At 49.2% G+C, this 17,049-nt stretch overlaps 6 protein-coding genes across 7 annotated transcripts; 4 read left to right on the top strand and 2 right to left on the bottom strand.

Annotated features, from left to right (window-relative positions):
- Nucleotides 1-948: 948 nt before the first annotated feature.
- On the top strand, nt 949-6,280 carry LOC113565886 (phosphoribosylformylglycinamidine synthase-like). 2 transcript variants are annotated; one of them, XM_026989249.1, is made up of 4 exons: nt 949-1,030; nt 1,154-2,252; nt 3,174-5,447; nt 5,516-6,280. In XM_026989249.1, the coding sequence occupies exons 2-4, from the start codon at nt 1,163-1,165 to the stop codon at nt 6,217-6,219; spliced, it is 4,068 nt and encodes a 1,355-aa protein (XP_026845050.1). In that variant the 5' UTR covers nt 949-1,030; nt 1,154-1,162; the 3' UTR covers nt 6,220-6,280. The 2 variants fall into 2 exon arrangements, with proteins under 2 accessions (XP_026845050.1, XP_026845051.1); XM_026989250.1 differs by lacking the exon at nt 949-1,030 and having other exon boundaries at nt 1,099-2,252.
- On the bottom strand, nt 2,292-3,014 carry LOC113565887 (protein HLJ1-like). The gene is made up of 2 exons (XM_026989251.1): nt 3,011-3,014; nt 2,292-2,774 (listed from the first exon to the last, which is right to left on the bottom strand). Exon 2 carries the CDS (start codon nt 2,752-2,754, stop codon nt 2,356-2,358), a length of 399 nt encoding a protein of 132 aa, XP_026845052.1. The 5' UTR covers nt 2,755-2,774; nt 3,011-3,014; the 3' UTR covers nt 2,292-2,355.
- LOC113565875 lies at nt 6,268-9,327 on the bottom strand (the record flags this gene model as incomplete). The annotated part of the gene is given in 6 exon segments (XM_026989235.1): nt 6,268-6,593; nt 6,655-6,850; nt 6,916-7,190; nt 7,247-7,526; nt 7,588-9,288; nt 9,291-9,327. Coding segments are annotated over 6 exon segments (2,697 nt in total), but the record flags the coding sequence as incomplete, so codon positions are not given.
- A 1,043-nt stretch (nt 9,328-10,370) lies between these two features.
- Nucleotides 10,371-11,205, top strand: LOC113565881 (metallo-beta-lactamase domain-containing protein 1-like). The gene is made up of 2 exons (XM_026989243.1): nt 10,371-10,401; nt 10,500-11,205. The coding sequence occupies exon 2, from the start codon at nt 10,504-10,506 to the stop codon at nt 11,176-11,178; it is 675 nt and encodes a 224-aa protein (XP_026845044.1). The 5' UTR covers nt 10,371-10,401; nt 10,500-10,503; the 3' UTR covers nt 11,179-11,205.
- Nucleotides 11,206-11,311: 106 nt separating this feature from the next.
- LOC113565871 (myotubularin-related protein 2-like) lies at nt 11,312-13,345 on the top strand. The gene is made up of 2 exons (XM_026989231.1): nt 11,312-12,902; nt 12,958-13,345. Exons 1-2 carry the CDS (start codon nt 11,369-11,371, stop codon nt 13,281-13,283), a joined length of 1,860 nt encoding a protein of 619 aa, XP_026845032.1. The 5' UTR covers nt 11,312-11,368; the 3' UTR covers nt 13,284-13,345.
- A 358-nt stretch (nt 13,346-13,703) lies between these two features.
- LOC6589629 (beta-1,3-glucosyltransferase) lies at nt 13,704-16,792 on the top strand. The gene is given in 10 exon segments (XM_026989252.1): nt 13,704-13,711; nt 13,778-14,138; nt 14,190-14,326; nt 14,396-14,723; nt 15,104-15,239; nt 15,711-15,864; nt 16,288-16,346; nt 16,349-16,459; nt 16,462-16,599; nt 16,602-16,792. Coding segments are annotated over 10 exon segments (1,623 nt in total).
- Nucleotides 16,793-17,049: the final 257 nt, after the last annotated feature.

Raw genomic sequence — 17,049 nt, 5'->3', positions numbered from 1 at the left:
AATAAAATCCGAGAGAGCGGGATGCATTAGTGGTTCCCCCCCACACGTTTTTGGCTCTTTTCGTAATTGTTCTCTTTTATAGCATCTGCTTTAAAGGTATGCACAGGTCGAAATCCAACCACAACCTGTGACGTCGTCAGCCTTATAGGCGCGCCGAATTAATTGATTTGTTTCTGTTGCCACCCCACGTGCTGATAACCGTCTGTCCCACGGAGGAGGATGGTGCAATGGAAAGCTTTTATTTCGTCAAGTGTTTTCTTTCCGTCTGGCTTTTGTAGTGCTGCGCAGTTGGCTATTTTTTATAACGGGTTGCTGGGTTGTTTTGCTGGCGATGAAAGCTAGTAATACGTATCGTCCCGTCTTTTTCCAATTTACCAGATCTAAAGCTGTAATTTTGTAACCTGGCTTCACTTATACTCTTCAATTAATTCAAATAGTTCAATAATTCTACTATTGCCAAATGCCTATTGCCAATATACAGTGGGGTGAGGTGCGGTCTCAGCCATTATGGAATTTCTAAAACTATATCCACGATTAAGAATTGTAAGTTGTAATATAATCCATAAACAAGTTTTAATTCACGCTCAACCTGGTGCGCGTTTGAGCATCACATGAAATATCTGATTCACGATTTGGAATAATTCCAAGCGTTTTCAAGAGTACCCAGCATGTCCGCTTAGATTCTCTCTCAGCTACAACACAACGTGCGCGCGACGCTTACTTTATTGTTATTGTGCTTTAATCTTGGTTAGTTTAGTTGATTTGTTAATTGTTGCTGGTATGTATATCAGTACGATTACGGTTTGTTTTATTGAATTTTACCTGTTTGCAATGGAAAATATGTTGACGCTGGCTTATCAGCGAGCCCCCAAGCAGGAGATGCAAAAACAAGTTGTGACGGCAGTGCATCGACTGCTGCTGCATCGGATCCAATCGGATCGGGTGGCTGTAACCTGATCTGGGAGCGGTGCAGCAGGGCTGCTGTGGAGTTGGAGGTGTCGGCTGTTGATAACCCCCAGCGTAGGCACTGGTATGGTTGTCAACGGCTTCAGGCCCACGATCACTCGCGATTCGTAAAGCAAGGCGCACGCACGCATCAAATAAACCAAATCAATTCTAGACTGTAGTACAATACCAACATATTCTCTTCCAGGACTGCAACATGGTCATTCTACGCTACTACGATGTGAAGGCCTACGATGAAGCCGAGCAGCTGAGTGTTCTTCGGCATGTACAGATGGAGGATCCCAGTGTGATTTCCGTTCAAATGGAACGTTGCTATCACCTGGAGTACACTTCTGAGTTGAACCACTCCATGACGCTGGATGAGCTGCTAATCTGGCTGGTCAAGCAGCCCATGGACAGTGGCAAGAGTCTAACCAAGCAGCCCATCTTGAAGGTGGCCAATAATGAGCGGCAACTTCTCTTGGAGATTGGTCCTCGTTTCAACTTCTCCACGCCATATTCCACAAACTGTGTGAACATCTTCCACAATCTCGGCTACACCGAGGTGCAACGCGTTGAATCCTCGACTCGTTATCTGCTGACCTTTGGCTACGATGGGCCAAGGGAGCTGTCCAAGTATGTGTTGATGCTGGGAGATCGCATGACACACTGTCTGTACACAGCGGAGAATACTCCTAAAAAGAGCTTTGACGAGCAGCTACCAATTTCGCAGGCAGACTGGCACTTTGTTCCCGTCCTGGAGCAGGGTCGAGCCGCTCTGCAGAAAATTAACCAGGAGCTTGGTTTGGCCTTTACCGATTACGATTTGGACTACTATCACGATCTTTTCGGCAAGACCCTGAAGAGGAATCCCACCACTGTGGAGCTGTTTGACTGTGCCCAGAGCAATAGCGAGCACTCCAGGCACTGGTTCTTTCGCGGTCGCATGGTGATTGACGGCGAGGAACAGCCAAAGTCCCTGATACGTATGATAATGGACACACAGTTGCACACAAATCCCAACAACACAATCAAATTCAGCGACAACAGCAGCGCCATGCAGGGCTTCAAGCACGACACCCTGCAGCCCTCCACAGTTTCATCTCCAGGACCGGTTCGTCTGGCGACCGTCCAATCGGACCTTATCTTCACAGCAGAGACACACAACATGCCCACGGCTGTGGCGCCATTCAGTGGAGCTACCACTGGCACAGGCGGTCGACTGCGCGACGTACAAGGCGTGGGTAGAGGAGGTATTCCCATTGCTGGAACCGCCGGCTATTGCGTGGGTTCGCTTCACATTCCTGGTAAGTAAATGAATTTGGAATTGCAAGGATATAGCAAGATTCATTTTAGAAGGCAGATACTGACATATATTTTCACTTGAGTTTTGGTATAAGTTAAACAGATTTATTTGTCGTTTTTCGATTCTTTATCGCTGCCTTCCGATTCCTCACTGTTGAACCATTTGTTGGTAGAGATGGCTATAGCCGCGCCGAAAATGGCTCCACCAATGACACAAAGGGTAGGGAATATATTCAGTGCCGTGCTCTGTTGAGTGGTGCTATGTGTCGGCTTCCGATTTTCAGGCTTTGGCTTTGTTCTATGTTGTCTATCATAGTCTGCTCGAGTCCACTTGTTGGACAGCACGTCGAAGGCAGCTCGTATCTTCTTGAAATGCTCCACAGACTCGGGATGATCGTTCTTGTCCGGATGGTATATCAGTGCCATACGCCTATAGGCCTTTGCGATCTCATCTTCTGTGGCTCTTTTGCCTACTCCCAATAGTAGATAAAGGTCCTGATCCATTTTCAAATTTTTGAATGTATCTGCAAAACGAAAATAAGACACATATTTATATGTACATACATACAATTACCTTTACATTTGTTGCCGATTTGTTGATCTTATCTCTGGTTAACTATTTGTGGAATATATTTTACAATATAATCTGGTCAAAATATTTGCTGTATATACATATATATGTATATACATATATTTTAATCAAATAATGCAGATTAAACTGTGAATTTTAAGCGTAATTGAACTTAAATTAAAACCTTACACGTTTACTTTCTCAACACACATCCGGTTTTATCGATATGTGGTTTTAAGCGATCGACATGAATTAATTGTAAACCAGGCTCAAGATTGACCGTCGCTAATAAATGTTAATTAAAAATTTTAAAAAAATTTCAAAAATGTTCTGAAATTTCTTTTCTTTGCAGGTTATAAGCAGCCCTACGAGACTTCGGCCTTTATATATCCGTCTACGTTTGCGTCACCGCTCCAGATCCTCATCGAGGCCAGTAATGGAGCCTCCGACTATGGCAACAAGTTCGGGGAGCCAGTGATTTCTGGCTTCGCTCTATCTTATGGCCTCAAGAATGCTGCAGATGCCAGCCAGCGGGATGAGTATGTGAAGCCGATCATGTTCAGCGGCGGACTGGGCACCATGCCCGCCTCTATGCGTGAGAAGCTGCCGCCAGCTCGCGGCCAACTGTTGGCCAAGATCGGAGGACCGGTCTATAGGATCGGTGTCGGCGGCGGTGCGGCAAGCTCGGTGGAGGTTCAGGGCTCCGGAGACGCCGAATTGGATTTCAATGCCGTGCAGCGAGGTGATGCCGAAATGGAAAACAAGCTGAATCGCGTCGTGCGTGCCTGTCTTGAGATGGGCGAGCGTAATCCCATTCTGGCCATACACGATCAGGGAGCCGGCGGTAACGGCAATGTGCTGAAAGAGCTAGTGGAGCCAGGTTTCGCTGGAGCCATTATCTTCTCAAAGGAATTTCAGTTGGGTGATCCCACCATTACGGCTCTGGAGCTTTGGGGTGCCGAGTACCAGGAGAACAATGCCATCCTCTGCAAAGCAGAGCACCGGGGGGTCTTGGAAAGGATTTGCAAACGTGAACGCTGCCCCATTAGCTTTGTAGGCGTGGTGACGGGCGATGGACGTGTCACATTGGTGGAAGAGGAGGCTCCAAAGGATATGGAAGAGGCTCTCTCTGCCGTAAGAGGCAAACCAGCTCCATTTGACTTGGAACTGAAGCACGTCCTGGGTGACATGCCCAAGAGGACATATGATTTGACCCGGGAGGCGACACGACTGCAGGATTTGGATCTTCCCAAGGATGTACGCTTGGACGAAGCCTTGGAAAGGGTACTCAGTTTGGTTGCGGTGGGCAGCAAACGCTTCCTAACCAACAAAGTGGATCGCTGTGTCGGCGGATTGATAGCTCAGCAGCAGTGTGTGGGTCCTCTGCAGGCCCCACTGGCCGACTACGCCCTGACCACTGTGTCCCACTTCAGCACTTCGGGCATTGCCACCTCCATAGGCACACAGCCTCTCAAGGGACTTCTCGATCCTGCTGCCATGGCCAGAATGAGTGTGGCCGAGGCTCTGAGTAACCTCGTATTTGTGAAGATAAGCGAACTGGCGGACGTCAAGTGCTCTGGCAACTGGATGTGGGCTGCAAAGTTGCCCGGCGAGGGAGCCAAAATGTACGATGCCTGCCAGGAGCTCTGCCAGATTCTTGAGGAGCTGCACATAGCCATCGATGGCGGTAAGGACTCCTTGTCCATGGCTGCCAAAGTGGGCGGAGCGACAATTAAATCTCCTGGCACTCTGGTCATATCCACCTACGCTCCTTGTCCCGATGTGAAGATAAAAGCCACTCCCGACCTCAAGGGTCCCGCGGCGGGCAAGAACACAGTGCTGCTGTGGATCAACATTGAGGGATGCCTCCGACTGGGGGGCTCTGCTCTGGCACAAGCCTACTCACAGCAAGGCAAGGAATCGCCGAACCTGGTGAAGAGTGATGTCCTGGCCCTGGCCTTTGCTTTAACTCAATCATTGCTAGGACAAGGTCGCATCCTGGCTGGTCATGATATCAGTGATGGAGGTCTTCTCGTGTGCCTCATAGAGATGGCCATTGGAGGATTGAGTGGTCTGGAAGTGGACATAGCCGAACCGATGTCGAAGCTTGAGAAATATGATGTGGCTGCTGTGAAGATTAAACGGCCAGAGCTGGCTCTGCTCTTTGCCGAGGAATGTGGTTGGGTAGTGGAGCTCCTGGAGTCGGATTTGAAGACCGTTCGTTCCATCTACAACGACGCTGGAGTGCCCAACTATTATCTGGGTGCCACCAAAGGATTTGGCCTCGATTCCAGAGTATTAATCAAACAGGGAGACGATCAATTGCTGGGTCAACCTCTGCGTCAGCTATACCGACAGTGGGAATGCACCAGCTACGAGCTGGAAAAACTTCAGTCCAACTCGATTTGTGCCCAGGCGGAATACGATAGTCTGGACTATCGTCACGCGCCGCAGTACAAGGGACCCGCGAATCTGAGCTTCGAGCTGGCTCTAGCCCGTTCTTCCCAGAAGATTCGCGTGGCTGTCATACGGGAGGAGGGCGTGAACAGTGAACGTGAAATGATGGCCTGTCTGCTGAAGGCTAACTTCGAGGTACATGATGTCACCATGTCAGATCTTATAGGAGGTGAGAGATACATACCCAAACGCAGTCTGCAGTAGTTCTACATAATCAAATCTAATTATTTTATGCAGGCTCCGCCACCTTGTCTCAGTATCGAGGTGTGATTTTTCCTGGAGGTTTCAGCTATGCTGATACTTTGGGTTCTGCCAAGGGCTGGGCCGCCAACATTCTGCACAGTCGTCTGCTCCAGCCGCAGTTCGAAGCCTTCAAACAGCGACAGGACGTCTTCTCCTTGGGCATTTGCAATGGCTGTCAGTTGATGACTTTAATTGGCTTTGTGGGCCGTCCAGCAGGCAGCTCGGCTGGCGAAGATCCCGATGTGGCCTTGCTGCACAATCGTTCACAGCGATTTGAGTGCCGCTGGTCTACCGTTAAGATACCAGCTAATCGCTCAATCATGATGGCCAACATGCAGGATCTGGTACTGGGCTGTTGGGTGGCCCATGGCGAAGGACGCTTTGCCTTCCGCTCAGAGAAGCTGGTAGACCAACTGCAGGCAGAGCAATTGGTGACACTGCAGTATGTGGATGATGTTGGTTCACCCACAGAACTGTATCCGATGAATCCCAATGGCAGTCCCCAGGGCATTGCAGGTCTCTGCTCACCGGATGGTCGCCATCTGGCATTGATGCCACATCCCGAACGTTGCAGCACCATGTACCAGTGGCCGTATGTTCCTCCTGGCTTCGAGGTGGCTGCCACTCAGGATGAGAGCCCATGGCAGCTAATGTTCAACAATGCCTACAATTGGTGTGTCAAGTCAAACGATCATTAAACATCACAAACGAAACACGAAACGTATACGAAATACACAACATTCAGATACATTAAATGTATTTATAATCTATTAAATACTATCTTACTAGTACTCTCCATACAGAGTATGTCAACCTATACATAGTATACAATTATACAATGAAAAACCCCAGTGGAAATCAAACCTAATGTGTAATTTGTAACAAGCACTTAAGATAGTTTGCCTTGGCGCCCGGTGCCATCATGTACTTGGAGTTCCAGTCGTGCTCGTTTATGTGCAGCACCTTGTAGCCCATCATCTCGAGATGCTTAATCTTCAACGATTCGGGACCCCGCAAAGCAGTTAGATCGTTCTCACAGAAGGAGTCCAATCTCAGTAGCAATATTGCTACCCTGCAAAAGATCGCAAGTATAAAGTTTTCACATATTTTTAGTTATATAAATATATGCCTACTTGGTTATGCGATCCAACATTGTGACCTCTAGTGGTGGTGCTGGCATAGGTTTCTTATCCCGATCGAAATGTATCACAAAATCGATCTGATAGCCATATGGCGTGGTGTGATTGCAGCGGAAATACTTGTCGTCTGTGAGTAAATTCTTCAGTAAATGTTTCACTTCTCTGCCAAAGGCTCGGGGATGAGGGGACTCTAACATGAATTATTCCTTTTAATCAAAGAATACCTTTAAAAAAATTATATGCATGTATATTTACTCTTGCTGATCTGTGCCTCGATGTAGTTCTGTTGAAACCAGGGCACATTCGCCTCCGGTAAGTCCAAGCAGACAGTGCGATTCAGCTGCATGACTAGATTGAGGACCCTTTCCGGATAGGTTGCCTTCGAATAGCAGACCTGTATCTCATCCTCGATGCGTTGAATGAATTTCACGCAGAATACTTGATTAATCAGCTCATCCGGTATGGTCTTGTAGAAGCACAACGCCAGACAGGCCTGCACCAACGACAGCCCACTCATCTGATCAAAGTCTCTATAAAGAATGTGTTCGTCTTATTTGGTTGAACGATAGAAAGGCTTCCTTCTCACCTTAGTAACACACTGGCAGCCCGTTCCAATGTCTGCAGTGAGGCGGGCGTGTATCCCAGGTTATAGGAACAAGTCAGCACCTTCTCCACGGTGTCGCCTGTGATGTGTTCGTGCTGTTCCGAAACGTAGCCAAACATTGACTCCAGCAGCTCGGGAACAAAGAAATGCGAGGCATTGAAGTTGTACGCCATATCACGAACCACTCGCGAACTGAGATCCTTGCAATGTAGCGTCTTATACAGCGATAGGGCCTGCATATAGACCATGGTGTTCTTAAGGGCTTTGGAATGATAGAAAATATGACTTCTTCTGTATTGTTTTTTATCTATTGTTCCACTTACTTTTCCTATGGCTCAGGGTCCGTATAATGATGCTGAGCTCACTCGCAGTTAGTGGCTCTCGTTCTGCATTGGCCAAATGCCGCTCCGCACATCCAATGAGAATGCTATCCATCGTAGATAGCTGCATGGCCACCAAAGCAGGTGTATCCTGACGAAATCTTAGCTCGCAGGCTATTTGCATCCCCCGACTAAGCACAAAACAATCCTGGATGTCGAATTGCGGAGCCATGGTCACTATTTTGCTCATTAGAATGTTGGGAAACTTCTTCCAGGACATCTGAGTGTGTCCATAGGCTATCACAAAGGCAGCTAAGCGGGCCACCTTGTTCGGCAGCCTGCCAGCTATATCCTCCTCTATTGCACTCATGCACATTCTACTCAATTTCCGCTCCACATTGAAATGGCGATAGGTCCCGCCCAAGTTGTTATTGAAGTTCATATAGCGCTGGCAATGGCCCAGGAATCTAAGGTGCGTCTGCTCCTCTGGGCTGGAGTCCAGTTCTCGGATGACACCCGACCAGTACGTGTTGCAATAAGGCAAATCGGATATTTTCAATGTTCGCAGGACACTGAAGAAGTGGTTGCTCGCATTGGGCAGAAGCCAAGCGGCGTCAGAATATAGCAACTTGTGAAATAGTTTCAGATACATTTCCCTTTGGAGGGGTTCGGCAAACGGCACGGCACAGGAGAGGGCATCTGGAGTGCATTCATTTTCTAGTAATTTCTCTGTAGCCTCTTTCAGTGGCTGCATCAGTTCAGCGGGCTCCTGGTGATGAAGAAACGTACGACAGATGCTCTTTATATCCCCAGCTTCCAATTGGTATAGGCATGGTCGCAATGTCAGAAGGATTTCCCTTATTATCTCTGTGTGACGTTGTGACCACACTCGAATATTCAGCATATGGAGCAGCTTCAGCAAGGCTTTGGGTGTATCACAGCTGAGGACGCCGCGTTGGAGCAGCTCGCTCACTCTCTGCTTGTAGTCCTTGAGCAGCTCCTCGTCGATCAACTGGTGGAGCTGAAAGAGACAAGTGGAGAGCAGACGGACTTGTTCCTCGCTATCGCACTGGGATATGTGCTTCTCCAGATGCGGCATAAAGTTGCGGCACACGAGCGGCGTAAAGAAGTCACGTTCCAAATTGATTCCCACAGACAGGCGGGATAGTGCTGTCAGGGGAACAAGCTCTCCCTGGTCCTTCGTATCAATTGCTTTTAATGCACGTCCCAGGATGGTCTCCACGGTGGATTCACTATTAGGTATATGCATCTTGCGTAAATATAGATAACTGCAGCTTAGTTCATTAATATCCATGTGGGTTATATGAGGATCTATCCGCTGGAGTACTTCTTTGTGAACACGATCTGTAAGAGCATATCTTTCTGGCGTACCCAAGTTCAGATAGTGCAGCCACAGCAGGGAAAGGCTTTCCACCAGATGGTGCCGCTCCAAGGTGTCCCTTGCGATCATCTCCATGAGCTCCTCGCTGCTCTTTGCCTCCCTTAGGCGTATCATGACTGCATCCTCTTTGTTGACCGCCTCTTCTCTTCTGTCCGATAGTCGCCCCTTGGAGTTGGCACTTTCCATCCGCCGGGAGTAATATTGAAGGTGGATCCGATTTGCCGGCAGTGCCACCACTGTGTGTATAGGCGGCTTTGCCCCAATATTGACATGCCTTCGTAACAGCAGTAGTTGACGCATTGTAATACATGTTGCACGTGCTTCCATTGCGCTCGCGGTGCGAAATTAAGTACATTTCAATTAGACTAAGGAACAGTGTGACCGCAGATTTATCGATAAATATAACCGTCCGACCCTCAGAAATATACCGAAACATACCGCCTCATTTTCAAAATATACCGTAATATACTGACGAATTCAAGTTATATTTTACATATTCGTCGTTTTTTGATATTCGTCGAATATTACTAGCTATATAGAACATTTAGCCATGCCCACATAATTTTATACGACATGGCGACAAGTCCCAACTTATTCGATGGAGCCATTAGAGCTCGATACTTTGGCTCGCGGCCGATATGCAAAGCTGTAGAAAGGGGGAGTAGGACATGTTAGTTTAAGAACTTGGGCAGATATCGTTTCTTTCCACTCACCTTGTTGATGGGACACTGAAAGTCTCATGGCCGCTTGCAGCAGTCGGCCTCATCGTGGGCATTGTCACAGTTGTCGCAGGTGGTACCATCGCAGATCAGAGCCTTGTCGCTGCACTCGGCTGACTGTCAGCTGAACTGATCCGCCGGGCAGTAACTTTGTCACTGCGCCAGAAGGCTGTTGGTCGTTGTTGCTCCCGCCACTTAAAATTATCTGGCCGGCTACACGCTGTAGTTTTCCTTGTCCTCCAGTAGCATCAGATGCTTCGGGCACGAGCAGAGATCCTGAGTACTGCATGTCACACCTCACACGGTGCAGCTCCGCGGAACGACCGCTCTCCGTTGACAGTGATCCGCTCCAGTCCGGTCTTGTCGTCCAGCCAGTACACAAATCCTCCCTAGGCGGTAAGGTTGTTCACCTGCGGGGTATGCATGCAAGCAAGGGTTTTTCTGTAGAGAGGGAACAGGAGACAGCACGTGTCCCGAGGTGTCCAATATGGTTGCTTACTTGTTCTTTCCATTGATTCGCTTGCCATGGGCGTAGTAGAACATATCGCACTTGGTCCAGGGCCAGCGCTGAAACTCCTTCCAGCTTATAGGCCAGCTCCACGCTATCATTGCCATCGACTCGGGCCCGAATGATGGCCTGATAGCTGCCGACATCTGTCCAGATGCCGTTTTCGGACGAACCCACCCCCAGTGCAGGTCTGTTGTTCTTCTTCCTTTTGCAATTATTTTTCTATTTAGTCAGCTGTTCGTAGCAAAATCAGAGCTGCAAACTCGATTAAAAGACAAAATTTCAGACAAATGACGGCACCGGCGAAAAACCAGGTAATTGTGCTCCAGCCTGGTTACTCCCACGAGGATGAAAATGATGAGACTGCCATGAGAGCGAACTGCACCTGCACGCTGATCCGCTGCAGAGACGGCCAAAATATCATCGTGGACACTATGACAGCTTGGGACGGCGACCTGTTGCAATCTCTGCTGCGGCACCAAGGTCTGGAAGTCGAGGACATACATGTTGTCGTCTGTACCCACGGACACTCTGATCACATTGGATGCAATTACTTGTTTAAGAAGGCGCGCATTCATATGGTAGGAGCTTGTGCCTCCAACCGTGATCTATACTTTGACCATCTTTCAAGCGGCGACATAAACGAGAAAAAACAATTGGATACAAATGGCGAGGTTGTGGTCAAGCGGACACCCGGGCATACGCTTAGCTGTGTTTCTGTAATCGTGCAAAGCACTCAGCTTGGCGGCACGGTTGGTATTGCTGGAGATCTCTTCGAGCGCCGGGAGGATGTGGAGGATGACAGCATTTGGAGGAACGCAGGCAGCGAGGATGAAAACAGTCAGCGCGTGGAGCGAAGCAAAATGGGTCTTTTGTGTGATCACATTGTGCCAGGACATGGACCGATGTTTTCGTTGACTACCGAAATGCGCGTAAAGTTAAAACGAGACGCGGAATTATCGTAATAAATCGTAATACATTTGAATTTGTAATCGTTTATTTGTTATTTTGGAACAAGTTGACAGTTTCACCGATAGTTTTGCAGTCCAATGACCCATCACTAATTCGAGTGAATTTGCATTAAATTTAGATTTACAAATTTGTTGAACAAACAAAACAAAACAACAAACATACACTACTCGTGTCCATCGCGCAATGGATCCTTCCTCAAGTCTGGCCGACAAGTTGGCATCGAAAACGGCCAGTAGCAACTCGCTGGACAGCAGTTCCAAGTCGAGTTCCCTTGGCTCAAAACACGGGGGCGGCGAAAATGGTGGACTGAGGGACACACCCTTCGCCTACTTGGACGGTGAAGAGGATCAGGATCAGAAAAACGATGTTACTTACGTCTGCCCCTACCGGGGACCCGTCTTCGGAGCATTGACCATAACGAACTATCGCTTGTACTTCCGTTCGCTGCCTCTGAGGGATCAAGGGCCGCCCGTTGTGGTCGATGTTCCGTTGGGCGTGATTGCGCGAGTGGAGAAGATTGGTGGTGCCACGTCGCGCGGCGAGAACTCGTACGGCATTGAGATATTCTGCAAAGATATGAGGAATCTGCGTTTTGCGCACAAGCAGCAGAATCATTCACGCAGAACGGTGTTTGAGAAGCTGCAGACGAATGCATTTCCGCTCTCCTACAGCGGCCGTCTCTTCGCCTTTGCCCATGCCGCGGCCAACGCTGTGAACGGCAGCGGAGGCTGGGACGGCTGGGCAGTGTACGAACCCCTTGCGGAGCTGCGTCGCCTGGGCGTGCCTAACGACATGTGGAGGGCCACCAAGATAAACGAAGCCTATGCCGTTTGCGACAGCTATCCTGCTGTTTGGGCGGTGCCCAAGGCTGCATCCGATGACTTTCTGCGTCGCGTGGCGCAATTCCGTTCCCGATGTCGTCTGCCAGTGCTCTCGTGGATGAACCCCAGAACCCAGGCAACCATAACACGCTGTTCCCAGCCCTTGGTGGGTGTGAGTGGCAAAAGGAATGCGGACGATGAGACCTACCTAAGCTACATTATGGAGGCCAATGCTCAGTCGGACAAGTTGACGATTATGGATGCGCGACCTAGCGCCAATGCCATTGCCAATAAGGCCAAGGGTGGCGGCTATGAGTCGGAGGATGCATACAAGAATGTTGAGATAAATTTCCTGAACATCCACAACATTCACGTGATGCGAGAGAGTCTGCGCAAGGTAAAGGAGGCATGTTTCCCCACTACAGACGACTCAAAATGGCAATCGGCCATCGACAACACCCTGTGGCTTAAGCACATCAGATGCGTCCTGGCCGGAGCTGTGCGGATAGTCGACAAGGTGGAGACCATGAGCACTTCGGTGGTGGTGCACTGCTCCGATGGCTGGGACCGCACGGCGCAGCTGACTGCGCTCTCCATGCTCCTGCTGGACCCTCACTATCGCACTGTTCGCGGCTTTGAGGTGCTCATCGAGAAGGAGTGGCTGTCCTTCGGCCACAAGTTCCAGCAGCGCGTTGGCCATGGCGACAACAAGCATTCCGATGCCGATCGCTCGCCGGTTTTCCTGCAGTTCATTGACAGTGTGTGGCAGGTGGGCCAGCAGTTCAACAACGCCTTCGAGTTTAATGAGCATTTCCTTATAACCATTGTGGATCATCTGTATTCATGTCGATTCGGCACCTTCCTTTGCAACACGGAAGCCGAGCGTGTGGCCGAGGGTAAGTTCGTTTCAACTTATTATATACATCATTATGGAGGACATATTTCTTGCAGATCTTAAGCACAAGACTACATCCCTTTGGACGCACATTAACTCCTCGTTGGATCAGTATTTAAATCCCCTATTCCCCTCGTTCACGCACGGCGCTGAGCTTGTATTGCGCCCCATTGCCAGTGTGCGGGCCGTGCGGCTATGGAAGGGTCTATACTGCCGCTGGAATCCGGGACTGTGTGCACCCCAGCATGGGTGCCAACGCACACGCGAGCTGCTCTCCAAGCAGGATCTTCTCTTCAAGCATGTGAATGAGCTGCGGCTCAAGTCGAATAATCGCAGCAACAACATGCAGACAACGACGCGACTGGCATCGCCAATGCATTAATAGTATTCTTTTATTATTCCTCTATACATATAATCTTCTAAATATATATTCAATGTGACCTACGAGCACTATTCCAAATATAATCAAAATAAGGTTAAACTTATCTCGAATTATAAGGACAGCTGCTGCTTTCTAATGTTTATGTTGGCGCCCCACCCCCTCCCTCCAACTGTTGCATGCAGCCAGCCTGTTTTCATTCATAAAATCAGTTTCCAGCAGGCGCCTGCGCCTTGGACTACGCACAGGCCCCCTCCCCCCACACAGTCCACAGTCCGAATAGTCCGTAGCCTTTTGCGCCAAAATTAAAATCACATTGCTTCAGTACGTTTTCGCACGTTCATTAATGCAGTCGTGCTTGGCAACGGATGATTACTATTGAGATCTGTTCAGATTAGTTTGTTTAAAAATGTGATTTCTAATATGTACTCGTATAAATAGTGTCCAAAACTATGCCTAGTTGGTACCGTGTGGTGGTGTGGCTTTGGTGTTTTAAGCTGTTGCCATGGCAGGACAGAGGCTGGGACTGCGGCTGGGGCTGGAGCTGGAGCTGGAGAGGTACTCGTGGTCATTGCCTGTCCACCGCTTCCCCGTCGGTCGCAGGAAGGATGTTTTGCGTTGTTCGACAGTTTGCGGGAGCAGCACCAACACCTGGCGGGGGTCATCCCCGGGGATTATGTCCTCAGGTTCCACATAATGCATGAGCTATTCAATTATTGGACATTGCTGGACGCATTGCCAGGCCAGACACGTTTGCTAAATGCGCGCACGGAATGGATTATTTGGTGTCAACACAACACGCATGTGGCCTCGCTGCGTGGCCTGCTCGAGCAGCTCCACAGCCAGGACCCAATGGAGGTGAGTTGTCCTTCCTCCTGGGATTAAACTATGCTCAATATTGACTTTCAGGCTGCCTACTACGGCCATGCCTTGTACGACACGGAGGCCACGATTGTGCATCATTTTGCACACTACAAGAATCCCAGATGGTTCCCGTATCCCCTGCTCAGTGCCGGTGTTGTTTTCACAGGTGTTCTGCTGCGCAGGTAATGCCTTCGAGACGGTGTTGCTTTGGCTACCATCCATAACTCATAATGAAACATCCATTAACACAGGCTGGCGGAACTTGTTGCTCTTAGTGCCCAGAATGCCACCCGGCACAGTGAGTTCGCCATAGACGCCTCTCATGAGCTGGCCCGCTTCATATTCGACAACTTAACACCTGACACGGACCGGGGGCTAAAGGAGGACCCTATCGGTGGCCCCGAAGGCGAAACCTTGGAGCGGAAAATCATTTTGAAAACTGCTGCCTACATTTGTCCCACTGCACTCCTGCACTCCTCCCCCGAGACGGGAACGAGCAAGCCCGTTCCTTGTTTGTTATATGCAAAGCCAGAGATGTTTGCTGTCCTGCCATCGACTTTGGAGACTCGCCTGCAAGGGGTAAGTTTATTTATGCTGCCTGTACGCTTCCTGTTTCCCCGTTAGTGATTGTGTGTGGATTTAACATACCATTTCTAAAGGGGGCTTTGATTAAGATGAAGTCTCCGATTCTGCTTGCTATTTTGTCAATATTTCGATTCCCTTATTTGTTTTTGCACCTCTGCACATCAGGCAGCGAGAACATATTGTGCTTTCTTTTCTGAATTCTTGAATTTCAAAGCACTCACAAGTACATTCCATTCCATTGGGTTCCTCCTCATAACAACGGACTCATAACACGACGAGCACCCCAAGCAATTAGCATTTGAAACCTCTATAACCATAAATTCTCTATCAACTTCAACTTGATTCCGATTCTCTACTGCACTCCTGTGCCACAGCAGGTGCACACAACAGGATCGCACATCTATTTTGCAATCAAGACCTGTGCAAAATTCCATAAGGAACGTATACCAATCATCGAACGCACCTGGGCGACCGACGCCCGGCACCGTAGATACTACAGCGATGTGGCAGGTAAGCGGCCGTTCCGTCCGTCGCCGACGACTGTCCCCCCGTTGACAATGAGAGGGCAATTAAAGCAAATGAGGGTGATGCCGGAAGGGGAAATGGCAGCCATCGTTGTACAACCCATACGTACATACATGCGAATATTTACCCATGTGTGCTACGTATGTACATGTGTGTGTGCGTGGGGCATTAACAAAAACACGATGAGGCGGAGTGACAGGCACACAAAAATACACATACTATCCACACTGGATCTGTGCTTTTCGGTCCTCATCTGCTCGTACGAGTATCCCCAATGCTACAGTTTTCCCCCATCGCAGCATCACCCTTCAGCGAGCAGTCGAACTTATTGAATATTCATTGATTGACTTTGTGTGTTCCCTCCTGTCTCCTGTCTGTCTCCTGCCCCCTGGCTTCCTCTTCCCACCCGCACTCCGTGCCATCGCACTCCGTGCCTGCTTCTCTAAACCGCAACAGAAGTCGGCATACCGACAATCAGCACTGGGATACCCAATGTTCAGACTGGACATTGTGCCAAAACATTGGCAATTTTACAATTATCCCTCAAGGATATCATCGAACAGAGGGACATACGCTGGCTCATGCTCGTCGATGATGATACGCTGCTTAGGTAAGTCACTGCGGGAGCCGTTGGGGTGGGCTTATGTATGCCTATTACCACCGATGGGTTTGATTGTTAGTTGATCTACTAGCATTAGAAAGATAGTTTGATATCAAAAGGAAACCCAACATTAATTTATGGTCTAGGGCTGGAGGTTCTTCTGATTGGGGCAAAGAAACAAACATACTCGTATGTCCTTAAATTCACATTACAATACACATTCAGATTACTTTAAAAGATTCTTTTCCATCGATTTAAGTGCAGAACACCACTCAGTCGATCCTCCACCTTGACTCTCAGTTGAGATATTTTTATTTTCCGGCTTAATCGCATGACGGCGCATTCAATTAAAATATTTGTATTGATAAATCGCACTCATCCTTCCAACTGCAATTCCCTTTGCTCTCTCTCTCATCCGCACATGCCCTGCAGCGTGCCTCGGCTGAGCGCCCTGCTGAATGGCTACAATCACACGGAGCATATCTATCTGGGGAACGCTACGGGTATCGTCTGTACGCCCCAGATGGCTTCAACTACCACACGGGAGGAGCGGGAATTGTGCTCAGCCTGCCCCTGGTGCGGCTCGTGCTGGAGCACTGCAGCTGCCGAGTGCCAACGCCCCGGATGACATGATACTGGGCTACTGCCTGCAGGCACTCGGAGTGGTGGCCTTGCCAGCCGCCGGGCTGCATCAGGCCAGGCCCCAGGACTACGCCAGGGAGCTGCTGCACCTTCAGCCGCCCATTCCTTTCACAAGTTCTGGAACACGGAGCCGGAGCACACGTATCGCAGATGGCTGGGTGGCTCCGGCGGCAATCAGAGTGTGCCTCAAGCGACTGACACAGATCGTGTGACAGTGGCAGGGGCGGTGGCCCATTGCCCCCGCTTGGAGGACGACTGCAGTTGCCCGGTCTTACCGCTGCCTGGGAACGGCTGAGAAGCATTTGGACCTGTAGTCTGCTGAGGTGAGTACTAATTATTATAAAAACAAATTCAATCCGGATGGAGTTTGCTCTGCCGCTGACAGCTGAACAAAGTTGCCACCGCATCCAAAACCAATCTACTGCCAGCCATCAAGCGGCTGCCAAGCACACGAATTTTCATTTTCTACAAACCGAAAGAAATTTGCAAAAAAAAAAAAACAAAATATATAGAAAACTTGTCAGGTGTCGCGTCTGGAAGGGCCCGTGTACT

The sequence above is a fragment of the Drosophila persimilis genome, unplaced genomic scaffold (assembly GCF_003286085.1).
Source record: "Drosophila persimilis strain 14011-0111.01,24,50 unplaced genomic scaffold, DperRS2 tig00000199-arrow-arrow-pilon, whole genome shotgun sequence".
In the NCBI taxonomy this organism is placed as follows: Eukaryota; Metazoa; Arthropoda; class Insecta; order Diptera; family Drosophilidae; genus Drosophila; species Drosophila persimilis.
The sequence above is the reverse complement of the archived record's forward strand: the minus strand, read 5'-3'. Positions and strand labels throughout refer to the sequence as shown.

Coding starts and splice junctions, on each gene's coding strand:
- LOC113565886 (XM_026989249.1), top strand. CDS start 1,163: ATGGTCATTCTACGCTACTACGATGTGAAGGCCTACGATGAAGCCGAG. Junction 2,253..3,173: donor GGGTTCGCTTCACATTCCTG/GTAAGTAAATGA, acceptor TTTTCTTTGCAG/GTTATAAGCAGCCCTACGAG. Junction 5,448..5,515: donor CATGTCAGATCTTATAGGAG/GTGAGAGATACA, acceptor TATTTTATGCAG/GCTCCGCCACCTTGTCTCAG.
- LOC113565887 (XM_026989251.1), bottom strand. CDS start 2,754: ATGGATCAGGACCTTTATCTACTATTGGGAGTAGGCAAAAGAGCCACA.
- LOC113565881 (XM_026989243.1), top strand. CDS start 10,504: ATGACGGCACCGGCGAAAAACCAGGTAATTGTGCTCCAGCCTGGTTAC.
- LOC113565871 (XM_026989231.1), top strand. CDS start 11,369: ATGGATCCTTCCTCAAGTCTGGCCGACAAGTTGGCATCGAAAACGGCC. Junction 12,903..12,957: donor AGCCGAGCGTGTGGCCGAGG/GTAAGTTCGTTT, acceptor TATTTCTTGCAG/ATCTTAAGCACAAGACTACA.